The following is a 13,361-nucleotide window of genomic DNA, read 5'->3' as shown; positions in this document are numbered from 1 at the left end:
CGTGCTGAGGTTCCCACCAATGCCAGCAATCCTCCCACACGGTGCATTGAACCAAAATAAAACAAACACAGGCCCATAAACAGCACAAGCTCAAGTGTAATGATCCAGTATCCTCTTGGTATAAGCATCCATGCACACTACCCCCATAACAAACCATCCAATTAGTATCTTACATAACACAAAAAAATACTTCTAATAAGGATTTTATTTTTAGAATCTACCTATAAGTAACAATCCTACTTAGGCACAAAATAGATTTTTGAAAAATGCACACTACAATTATTCATTCTAAACAGCAGAAATCACTAAACACAGGAAAAGCCCAAAAAATAAACCAAAAAAAATACCACCTCCATCATCATTTTAATTATATTAAACCACAAAAATACTAACAGATTAGTTAAATTAAAAGACTAAACAAAAACACTGACATTTTTGAAGACATCCATTAGATACAATCATTCAGTATTGCAAGTGGGACCTTATCAGAGCAACACTTTGATGCAGAAGTTGAGATGTATAAAAATCTAAAACTTAGTGGGCTTTTCACCAAGGTCGAGGTTCTACCACTAAATCAGGGCTGGTTCTACTGCAAGTTCATTAAATACATAAAATCAAAAGAAATGCTTTTGTTTTCCACACCCAGTGGTCAGAATGTGCCAAAAAAATTAAGTTTTTGAGGGGCTATAAATAGGTAAATAAATTTGAGTTTGACTTTTTCTAAATAAGAACACATTTACTGTAGAGTTTTGTTAATTTTTAAATAAAACAAAAACATGTCTGCTTCAGCGGGAGACTGAGAATGCCATTTTCTTTCCAAAAATCCCATTAAATGTTTGCATCTGTGTGGCACAATACAAATTCAACCAACAGTGGAACATTAATGATGACAATGGGTTTGACAGTCTGTTAGAGATGAAAAAAAAAAAATCTTTAAACTTTAACACAATTAGAACCAGAGAGCAGGAAGCCATAGGCATTATAGCTTTCAGCAGTAGGAAAATTGAAAGGAACATTTGTTTTTTGTTTTTTCTTTTAGAAACATGTCGATTGGTCATTCCAGCTGCTACAACAGTGAGACAGACTTTAACCAGCCCTGGAAGATTGGCTCCTCTTTCATTTTTTACTTTTGAGGTTTTGGTGGAATCATATTTTACTATCTGAGTAATGAAAACGTGGCATGAACCACATTACTTCCATTTGCACTTATCGTGGGGATGATTTAGTTAAATTGGTGAAGGACATATTGAACCAGAGCTAAAATCAGCAGGTAACTGGAATCTGAATGCATTAGAGCAAACTAGCTTTTTTGCATCTTGTGGGCTTTCCGCCTCTGTTGTTCCTTCTCTGTTTTGTTTGTCTGTTGTAGCAGGATAAAAGCTACTTGGTTCCTAAACTCCATTATCCATCCTAAATGTTGTTCTATGGAGGCCTTCCTGAATAGTGCAGCTAAACGTTAGATTTTTTTGTAGTTCAGACATTTTTATATCAATTTAAAAAAAAAGTTAAGTATGTGTTTTGCCTTTTATTTGCATTCATGTCAAACACCATGAAGCAATACTATTGAGAAAGATTCATGTCCATTTATATAAAATTTTTAGTTCCCTATGTTGAACAGGAAATTTGTTGCTATTAGACATTGCTAATTTTTAATGCTTACTTCCCCTTTTTCTTTGGAAGAGTAAATTTATCTTTATTTTGTTGTTGATGTGCTTACTGTATATAGTGCACTGACCTCTTAACTAACTGTTATCTATGTCGAAATGTATAATTTCTTTCCTTTAAGATGCATCCTTCTTTGTGAAATAATCTCTAGAGGTTCTAGAGAGGTTCCTAGAACAAAGCCAACTTTCTTTATTAGCTGGTTGAACTTTTTTAAAAATTATTTGTTCTGATGCTATGGCCCTAGCAGATAATGAGAAAAAAACAGACGACAATCTCTACAACAGATTTATAGAAGATACCTCACAGCTTTCTGCAAACGCCAAAGGAAGTAAACTTCCTCTAGAGGTACAGTCTGCTCTGTTCTTTCTTGTACAGTTGTGTCTCCAGTTGAGTATGTTGTCCAGATGAACATTGAAGGTATTAATCCTTAATAATTATGATACCTCCACCTGAGTTTTCTGGAGTTTCTCACAAGGTAAGTCATGTTGAATCATGTTAAATGCACGGCTGAAATCAAAGAATATTATCGTCACAGTGTTGTCTGCCTTGTCTAAATGGCTTTTTTTTTTAAGAAAGGGGTATAACGACATCTTTAACTCCAACTTCATAACGATAAGCAGACTTGAGGGGTTTATGGTAGCTGCATGTTAGTCCAACAGGAGTATATCTAGGACCTTAATGTTGTGGGATGTCAGGGACACAGGTCTGTAGTCAATGAGGATGGTAGGGAGAGCTTTCTTTGGTAGTGGAACAAAGGTAGGTAATTTTCCACATCACTGGGACCATCTCCTGGGTCAGGCTATGGTTGACAAGGTGATATAGAATCCAACAGAGCTGCTCTGCACAGGCTTTCAGGAATGTTTGGCTGACACCATCTGCACCTGATGACTTATTATGATTCAGTCTCTCTAGCTGCCTTTTCTCTTCACTTCTAGAAACACACAGGTAAAAGGTGGAGGGAGCAGCCTCAATCATCGGATTTGACTGGGGGGAAAAAAACACATAGAAGCAGAAGGGCCAATTGCAGAGATAGAAGATAAAACATTTGAGGGGTAACAGAGAAGCTTTAGGTCAAAGGAGGGTGAGATGTTAATTTAACTGTGGGTAGGAGAGAAATACGCTTAGCATGTTACTAAACTGAACCTATTGTAGAATCTGTTTAGTTTAGCTGGGCTCTATCAATACTACCATCTGTCTGATCATCCTTTTCCCTAAGCCTTTGATCTCACTTATCCCCATTCACAACTCTAATATTATTCTGCTGTAGCTTGCTTTGCAGCCTCTTCCGTTATGCCTCCTTGCTTTCTCATATCTTGACCTTAAGATGCTTCTTTATACTCATGTAATTCCATGTATTCCTTCCTGAAGGCTCTTTTTTCTTCTTAAGCAATTACTTCGGATCGCTTGTGATCCAGGGTTTATTATTTGGAAGGCATTTTACTGTTCTGTTGGGATGGTGTTATCTGCACAGAAGTTTAAGTTGTCAGTCACACACTCTGTCATTGCACTTATGTCCTCTCCATGTGGCTGACACAGTGCATTCCAGTCTGTAATATCAAAAACTACCTTGCAGGTCTTCTTCAGCTTCATGTGACCAACGTTGTGCAGTAATTTTAAATGTGGGCTGAGAAAAACATAATTGTGATCTGATTTCCCAACAGGAGGTCTTACTGTAGAGATGTAGAAGTCCTTCATATTTGCATAAACCAAGTCCAAGGTTTTTCTCTTGTACAGCAGATGACAAACTATTGGAAAATGGGCAGTGCAGCAGAGAGTGAGGCAAAATTGAAATCACCAGTTATTGCCACAAATGTATTTGGCTGTTGAATCTGTAGCTTCGCTACAACAGAACTGATTACATCACACACAGTGTTGGCAACAGCAGAAAGTGGAATGGGAGCGGTCAACAAAAGAACTCTTGTAAACTCTGGGGAAATAATATGGCCTAAAAACAAACTTCTAACAGTTCAATTTCTGGTCTGCAGTGACAAATCTTTACAGCTGCATGTTCTGGATGACTCTATATGTGGTTTATAAGCATTGCCAATCCACCTCACTTGAGTTTTCCAATCTTATTTAAATCTCTGTCCGCTTGTAGCCTGGTAGAGAAATGCTGGAGTCGAGGATATGATCCTGCAGCTACTTTTCAGTAAAACACATATTGCTGCATTTCCAATATCCTGTATGGGTCCTTGCTGGGGCTTCTTTAACTTACTGTAAGATCTCACACAGCCTTTAGAGATATGTAACAAAAACATACTAATAAAAAAAAGAATTGTGGTTGCTATAGTTATGCAATATAATTAGTGTCCACCAAAGAAATAAATATCAGGAAAAATCTTTCCAGTTTCACAGCATTCAAGACAGGCGAAAAACATTCGAAAAAATAGAAACCTTGATCCACAAACTGAGGAGTCAGAATTATCTTAAAAAAAAGAATCTCAGGGGAAAGCCAACAAAGCTACTCCAATGTGCAGCCACAATAACACAATTCTAGATTATGAATTAATCAATCAGGAACAATGTAAAATAAACTTATCCTAGCAGATTTTTATTAAAAAAACATTGTCCCACCTTGACCATGCAGCACATTTGCTTTACCTTTCCTCAATTTGTTTAATCTGCCTTATTTCAGTGGAATGCCTTGGTAATGGGGACAAGGAAGAAAAGGAAAGTAGACATGTTCAGCCACAATCTTTCACTCTTTATGTTCATTCTTCTTTTGTCATTGTGAGCCACTGCAAATCAGCCAATAAAATGTATGCCTTTGCTAGATAGGAGGGGAGCCAAGAAAAAAAGGACTGATGGTCCATGAAAAGAGTGAGTACCAGGAGGTAGATGACTGAGATTCTTCAAATTCAACTGTGGGCTTTGCTGCTGCCTGATTCACATCAGCTCATCCTTCTTTTTCTCCTTTCTTACTAGCTTATCCTCGTTAAAGTGATAAAAATAAAATATATCCCTTCAAGGAAGTCTGAAATCGAATTTTATTTTAAAGTACCACATTCAGCTGCAGGAGACTGATTTTTCTCTCTTAAAAGCTAGAAATCCAAAATAAAAAACAGCTGTTCTTACTCCCCCTTTTCTTGACACCTTGGCGCTTCACTATTTTCCTCCTTTTCCTTTGATAAAATATTAATATCTTTACCTCTTCTGCTCAACTCCTCAACTTTGCCCATACCTTAGCTTTTTTTTCCCTTTCATGAAGCCTTCTTTCTGTGCATAGTGCTCTCTTTCTAGTTTTCTGGAATGATTCTTATAATGTTGTGTTTGGACGGGATTCTTTTGGCTGATCTCTTTAAGGTTTTGGTCCACTGGTTTCCAGTGTGGCTTTGTCTTGCATATTAAATGTGGCTCATAAATCAAACTTCAGCACGTAACTCTGCGGGGCCTTCTAGGGTGAAGCCACATCGGCACTTTTGTTTTTACATCTCTAGCACTTCTTGCTGCACCTCAGAGGATGGTCCAGCAACAGTTACAAAGGTCTTCAGTTGAGCCAGAAGTATCTCCTTAAAACAAAGACCTAAAACCCAAAACCTATTTCACTAATTAATCAGTAGTAGAATATAGTGCTATGCCCATATATTCAAGAATTTTGACATTGATAAAAAAAAATCAGATTAGTTACTTCACTCTCTGGATAGAAACATTTGCAAACTACATTTAGTAGCTTTGTACTTGTGAAAGTGTAATGATTATAAAGTTAAATTCTATTCCATTCTATTTGACTTGGCTTTTTCCATAAAAAAGCCAGAAGCGATAGTTTGCCTACAGTAGGTCATTGTTTGGCATCTACTCTTTTTGTTGTGTTTGAAAGAAGATTTTGAACAACAAAATGCCAATTAGTAAGTTTCTTTTCACCTATTTTAAACTGAACATAATTCATAAATAAACCAGGATAGAAGTACTGTAGAAAGAAGCTTCCTTAATGAGGAGCCAATAAGGTATCAGGCTGAGTAGAAGCAAGGCAATGTAATTTATTTAGACCTAAAAAGAGCCTGAATTTCATGCAAAACACGACACAGATTTGATTAAGTCTACCAAAAGGGCATTGACATGGGGCAAGTGCTTTATATTGACCTAAAAGAACTCAAATCTCAGATTATATACTTGGGTCAAAGCAATGTAGTGTTTCTATAAAATGGTTTTCAGTTTTTACTATTAAACCACCTGACTTGCCTCATCTTCCCATTCTCTGCTGATTAAAGAGAAGCAGGTAGGTCTTCATTTTCTACATGTCTCCATTAACACATATTCTTGCATTAGTTTGGTGTGGAGTGCTCAAAATAACAGCATTATCTGCTTTTGTTCTCTGTCAGCACTAAAAAGACGGTGTCATTTACACAATGAAAACAATGATTTCTTTGATTGGGCTATTCTTAATGGAGAGTAACAGTTGTAGAATGACAGCTCAGTAGAAATCTGTGATTACAGGGCTATTAATCACACCAAAAACGCAAATTATAGATGGGACATTGTGGGACTTTAAATCGTGAATAGTGCAATGAAAGAGGCTTAGAAAAATAAAATGAAAGAGCAATGAGAGACTAAGCAATAGTTGTTCCAAGTTTTGAAAAATAACATTGATGTTTGTGTTGGGAGGCGTTTGGTTCTCATAAACTTTATGTTCTTATGGGGCGATAGAAACAAGCTAGACATGCTGTTACATGGGGCCTTATGGGTGGTAATAAATAAAAAAAATATTATCAGGTGAATTAATATACATGTATCAGATATTGACCAATAATATTATCAAAGCATTCTTAGTTTGGTTTCTATTCCCATTCTCAACAGTATTAATAATGGCAAAAGACCAAATATATTAGTTCATTTCAAAAGCAACAATATCAGAGAGCACAGGAAAACATTCGGTGGAAAAGAAAATCCATTAGCCCCTTTCCATGTGAGGGCAGAGAAAGTAATATATCGGAGTGGCCAAGCAGAAGACATGCAATAATTCCAGGTCGAAGCATTTTCAGCCTTCAAGATAATCTATTGGAAACTGGATGACGGTGAATATGACGCTCTCCTACTTCGACTCTGTGTGTGATAGTGATACATGCAGAGTCATATCAGTGGGCAGCAACAGTTTACAACCGCCACACACAGGAGGAAAGATAGGAAAAACATCCAGTGTGGTAATTTAGCAGGAGGTTGTACATCAACAACACGGGCATACACAGACCTTGACGATCAGGACAAGAAAATAGCACTTTTAACTGCCCCCTTCCTCCACCCTTTAGTGCACCCATCTGTCGACCCGACCACCCATCCATCTTCCATTCCTATTTTGTTAGACCTGGCAGCACACTGCTGTGCAACTAAAACAAATGCAGCTACAACACACTTTTTACTTTATGGAACAGATTTGAAAAACATAAAGAAATGGTAGTTAGGCAGGGAAAGATTTAGTTGCATAGGTACTTTCTGAATATGAACAGTAATACTATCATTTATTATATATGCTGGTGCAATTTCTCAGTCATCCAGGTCATGGTAACAAAAAAATGGGTTAAATTGTGGGCAAAGACTCCTGAATAGGTGTCAAACTGAAAAATATTTCATGTCTAAATCAGAAAATCCATGCTACATTATCAGTGAGTTATGCAACATCACATCCGTGACATGGCAAAGAAATCATGAACTCTGATAAAACTCAGTGGAACAAAGAGTCAAATACCAGCTGAGAGAAGGTTGGCTACTTCTTCCTGTATGTTTAACACAGGTTGCAGTAAAAGCATAAATGCTACACTTATATATAAGTTATTACTAGTATTTTATGTTAGCATTTTTTTAATCGCTAATTTCCAAATTTGTTCAGGTGGCTGCAAAGTGGAACAGTTTATAGCTCTGCTGCCTTACAGCAAAAAAAAAAAAAAAAACATGGGTTTGAAGCTCAGCCAGGCCTCCTTGGATGGAGTTGGCATGCTCTCCCTGTGCATGGATGGGTTCTATTTAGGCACTCCAGCCTTCTCCAGCAGTCCCAAAACATGCATGTCGGGTTAATTAGTCTCTCTAAATTGCCTATAGGTATGAGCAATTGTTTGTGTATGCACGGCTGATTGTCCTCTTTATGTGTTGAAACAGTCAGAGCTATAGTTTTTAACCCATGAGAGATAAAATGTGAAACCAAAGAAATTACATCTATCATTTATATACTTTCAACAAAGTGTTTTTTTTTTCTCTCTGAATGCTAATCAGCAGCTTGGTATGAAAACAATGAACAGGATTGTGACGCACCTGACATTAAAGGTATAAATAGCACAAAAGGCTCCCTGTAAATGTCATGATGGGTTATTTGAAATGCTCAGCTTTGTTGTGCTAATCTAACATCAGTGCTAACTCATTCCTTTAGCTCTTCGTGTCCTGCAGCTGCTCAACCTTCTCAGAGGTTTAGATGCTTGTTTACAAGAGTTTCTTTATAGAAACAGCAACATGTGTGCTAAATCTTCACCTTCACACACATCATATACAGCAACCTCTTGTCAACAAACAGGAATCATGCAGAAAGTCACTCTAGATAGACCAGATCTCTGTTCAGAGTGGTATTTAAATATTCATTATGTTGATGCTGCCCACTTGTCCAATTCAAGATTAGCTATCGATTATTTAAAGCATGTCTTCAAACCAGATTTAATGGGCATCTGTGCAATGCAGGGTAACTCATCAGGGAAGTCAAATTTATTGTGTCTGCGTTTGCTTTTCTGCACATCATTGCCCAAGTTGCAAATTTGCCCTTTGATGCTTCAAGTTACCAAACTAATAATGTCTTTATGTGGCTGGGTGTGTTTTCAGACCAAGCAAACACCTCAGAGACTGAGCTAACGCTTATTAACACTCAGGCCAGAAAATAATTAACCACAGCAACATTCTGCTTGGGTGCTTGATTAAGGAGCAAATCTGCCAATTTTTGATTTCAGACATTTATTATTAAAGGCAATAAATCATGTCATGCAGAAAATTACTGCTGAAAAATTTATCAGTAACAAAACTTTGAAGGGTTGAATCTTTAAAACCCTCTATCATTTCAATAAAAGCTGCATTTTTAAGGCTCTAATATTAACTTTACAAAAGGACAACAATAACCACTGATGGTACTAAGTGCATCATATGGTTTTTCTCTTTTTTTATCCTTTTGAATTGTCATTCAGTCCACTAAAAACAATAAAAATTCACCTCTAATAATAATGAATTTAAAAGCATAATACACTTCTCACAGTTTTTAGCCTGGATCTAAACATGTAGTGTAGTCTAAATCCCTTAATATTGTTGCACACATCCCCCAGAGAACACATTTTGAAAGATTAGCAAAGAATTTTAAACTTCTTCTACACTTATGTGAACAATGTCTGAATTAAAGCTAACAGGGTTAATTGGAACTAGTTTAAGAATTCTAAGATGACCCTCTTTAAATGTTTGGAACAAAAGTCTTTCAATCTGCATTAGCTGATAATGTACTTTATCAGCACTGCTTTGCACCACTTACAGCTACGTTACTTGGACAGGCTTGGACATGCACTTTAAAGTAATGCAGTCTTGACAGCTAAGAGAGTCAATCATCACCTGATGATTGCATTGCCCTCCCATGTTACAAGTATGAAACAGCCATTAGCACCAACTGTGTGCTTGTGTGTGTGACTTACTTAAGTCCTGGTGAGACCGTGACACAGCTGCCTGACTTGAGCCAAATGCAGTAAGGGTCCCGTGACGACAAACAGCTTCTGCATAACAGACACACAGATACAGTTTGTTAGTGGTAGAAGGAAATGAGGAGGCCATCGAGTGTGAAGAGCACCGAGTGAGCTGGATGTTAGCCTGGTAATGAGACACTACCCTGCCACCGAGCCGACCAAACAACACCTATCACCCTCTTCTGCTCTGCCTTAACAAAGCTAGAAAACAGGAGATTTTCTAGCCGTTTGCAGCCCAGCACAAATGATAGACCTGAAAGTGTAGCGTCCTTCTAGCCAAACTTGTAACACTTTAATTACTGCATTGTTTACTGTATCAATTAGGAACCCCAAAAACAAGCAATTATCATTAACTAATCAACAATGATATGCTGGTATGTGATATTCTTTTAATTCTGGATGAGAACACATTCTGCAGCTTTGCTGAATGCATTATGAGAGGCTTATTTGTAATGTCTAACAATGTTGGTGATGAATCCAAACATAAAAACATTCTCCGACAAATAAAAGATGAGGTCTGAACTATTGAGTGCAACTCTACTTTTCCAAGAGCCAATATTTTAAACATGTCTTTAATTTGGTCTTATTTCATTTTGAGTCCAAAATACAATCTGATTTTACATTAACTTCGTTAATGTAAAATCAGATTGAAACCTTAAAAATAAATAATAATAAATAATAACTTTTAATTTGCCTTAAAACACTAAAATAAATGTAGATTGCATCTGCATTGTGATTGTTTATTAAATTTTAAATATGAAAAATGGTTATGGTTTGGACAGATTTAACAGTCATTTTAAAAGTCTTCCAGTCTTTATTGTGGTTTGTTTCTATTTAAAGTTTTAGATCTACTAAAATCTGTATTGTTTGCAGCAAACAGGGGCTGAAGCACGGGCCAAACAGAATATACAAAAAAAGAGCTGGAACTCAGTGACCATCTTTTAGCTATAGATTTGAGACAAACTGAGGTTTTTGACCCCAGATTTGTTGATAAAAAGTTTAACTATTGTGTGCAGATGGGATTTATTGATATGGCGTCTAATTAAAGCACATGTGAATTCAAAGCAGCCGTTTAAAGGTTAGGGGATTGTCATCATTTTTCATTTGAAAATTTAGTAAAAGTAAAGTAAAGTAGATGATCAACAAATAGAAACACTCACTAGTTGATCTAAATGTTAGGTTGTTTGTAAGCTCCTGGTTTATATTTTGAGGGATTCTTATTTCCTTTCCACTATAACACTGAAACAACATCTAAAAGTGTTTTGTCTGCAAGATATAACTGAAGGTAATCTGTGGATCATCATTAACCAACCAGATTTCTGGAGTAGATCACATGCTTTACCATCAGTTTCATGTTTACAGTAAGCAGGTTGTTTATCCATGCGTTTCATGGCTCTATATAATTGCTGTGATTGAATTATTAACATGAAGACTCTGACTTTCATACTTCCTCAACTTAAAGCCACCTGCATTAACAAAATCAATAGCCATTAGTCACAATCTCAAAGGTAAAAGTCTATGCAGAATCCCAGCATTCAGAGCTTTTCCTCTACTTCCAGATCAATGGCTTATTTCCATCAATTAAAATTACCCCGCCCCCCCATTCTCTTTAACTATTGTTTGTTTTTTAAAATTTGATTTAAACCGTTTTAGGGTTGTTGTCTCTCACAGCTTGAGCTCCGTGGATCTTGTGGCCCTCCTTCAACCACTATAAAACTCCAGAACAACACTAGGTAAAAACTAGCATCAGAGCATTATTTTTCACAGCTGCACAAGTTGTTGTCTGCAGGAGTGTGGCACTCACCCAGCAGCGACAACATAATGAGCATAAAGCACACAGTGACAAAAGAACGGCGGCAAACAATAAAACGCTTACGTGCTTCCTTCTCTGTCAAACCGAAAACCTCCGAGGCAGTCGGGTTTAAATAAGTTTTAATGAGGTGGCCTGTTTTGAGAGTCTGAAATGATTTATGAAGAGTTGAACTGACTGTGCACTGTGTGCATCTTCATCCCTGGCCTGTAAAATCTGGTGAGGAATCCCACTGAGAACATATCAGTGTGTCAGCTTAGAGCAGGAGGAAATCAAGAAAGGAACTATAATTCCCCTGCTGCTCCTAGAGCTGCGAGCTAAAAATACGTTTAAAAGGGCGGGAAAGATTTTTGGACAATATCTTTTTTTCTCTGGTGAATATTTAATACCAAACAAAAAGTATGGCATCAAACAAAAATAATAAATTTATTTGAAAATAGGTCACTAAACATGCACAAATAAAGCAAATGAAAAAAAATTGCTTTACTTGACCTTTTAATTCATGTGAACCATTTCAGGAAAGAATTATTCAAATACGGCAGGCTCTTAATTGTTTATAGGACTGCAATAAATGACTATTTTATCTGTAGATGATTAATTGATTAATAAACACACAACAAAGGTTTCCCTAAAAAAGATTCTATACAGACTTTAAACCAGATGAAGCTACAACTAGGCCAATGGAGAAATTTCGGATGGAGCATTATGAAACATCATTTGTTTAGTGGGTTGCTCTATCATCCAATGAAAGTGTGTAAGCTCTATTTAAAGATGAATTGATAACTAAATTAAAGCATTATTTTCCATGATAGTATAACATGATTAATTCTATAAATTGTTTCAGCCCTAGATATAATATACTTCAGTAACTTCCGAAACTTAAGTTGTTAATAAAGATTTTTCTACCCAAAACCAATGAACAATGACTATTACATTAGACCAAGACAGAACATGTGTATGACAGAGATGCACAGATGATGAAAAGTATGTTTAATACACCTTTTCATAAACATAATACAATAACGTAATATATGATAATCTATTACAATATAATATAATACAATATAATAGATAGAATAGTATACCTACACTTTATAACATTTAAATTTCTATTCCAGTGTATAAACATAGAAAGAATGATAATTAAGTGCTTAACAGTATTGCAAAAGTTAAACTTCTAGTTTTTCTAGAGTCCCTTTTCTTTACCTTCTATTTATTGACTTTTAACTTTTAAAAATTGTAGAATTTATTATACAAAAAAAAAAAAGCAAAGTGCAAGTTATGAACATTAAACCAAAAAGGGAGTATATTTTGTTGATAATTAACAGTTCACAGATTAGGGAACTGTGGTTACTGAAAAGCTCTAATGACTGTCCTCACTGTCTGGGCTGCCAATATGTGGCACTGCATACTAAAGTGCTACTTTAATAAATTATTCATACACTCGCCATAAGGTATATATGCAGATTTCTCTCTATTCTGCCCCTCTTCTCTCCATCACAAGCATTCATTTACAGCGATCTGACAGAACTGAACGACAACCCTGAAGCAACTTGCCTGAAAAGGCCAGCTGGAGTTTCAGGGAAAGAAGCACTATGAAGTCATTTCTTGTTCTTTTTTCCTCTAGCTGCTACAGTATACGTGTAGTTGTTGGACCCCACAGATCCATGTTTGCTCAGTGATGCTCATTTAAACCAATGCATGTGTGTATGTGCAGTCTTAAGCTAAAAGGAACATCAGTTTAGCTGCTGAGGGTCTCTGTTACTAACATTCATTCTGCCAAAAATCCCTGGAAAAACTAAATTCAGATTTACTGGAAACTAGTTCAGTTACAGTACTATGACACTCTTCTGGGAAAAAAAAACAACAAAAAAACAACAAAAAACACTGCAGTACTTTAATAATATAACCCTTTAAGGGCTTTAACAGTGTTAAACTTCACTTAAAGTAATGATGCTAATTATATTATTAATACAACAATTTTGTTCCCTTAGACAATTTATAATTTGTTTTTCAATAAGGGAAAGTAGCAGTCACAGTATCAACACATTCTACTTCTAGTCTTTCAAGCTCAATATAGCCAGTTTATTAAAAAAAAGTTTGATATCACATTTATAGCCTTTTAATATGAAAACTATGGAAGGAAGGAAGGAAGGAAGGAAGGAAAGAAGGAAGGAAGGAAGGAAGGAAGGAAA

General features: G+C 36.2%; 1 protein-coding gene across 1 annotated transcript in view; it reads right to left on the bottom strand.

The window, feature by feature from the left end:
• The window catches only part of sema6c (sema domain, transmembrane domain (TM), and cytoplasmic domain, (semaphorin) 6C), a 187,783-nt gene that overhangs the window by 26,592 nt on the left and 147,830 nt on the right, over positions 1-13,361 (bottom strand). The window contains exon 18 of the mRNA XM_015375570.1: positions 9,309-9,386. Coding sequence (XP_015231056.1) covers positions 9,309-9,386 — 78 coding nt within the window. The remainder of the gene's footprint in view (positions 1-9,308; positions 9,387-13,361) is intronic.

The sequence above is a fragment of the Cyprinodon variegatus genome, unplaced genomic scaffold, assembly GCF_000732505.1.
Source record: "Cyprinodon variegatus isolate N-32 unplaced genomic scaffold, C_variegatus-1.0 Scaffold0, whole genome shotgun sequence".
Taxonomy (NCBI): Eukaryota; Metazoa; Chordata; class Actinopteri; order Cyprinodontiformes; family Cyprinodontidae; genus Cyprinodon; species Cyprinodon variegatus.
Note: the sequence above shows the minus strand (reverse complement) of the source record. Positions and strands in the feature narration are given on the sequence as shown.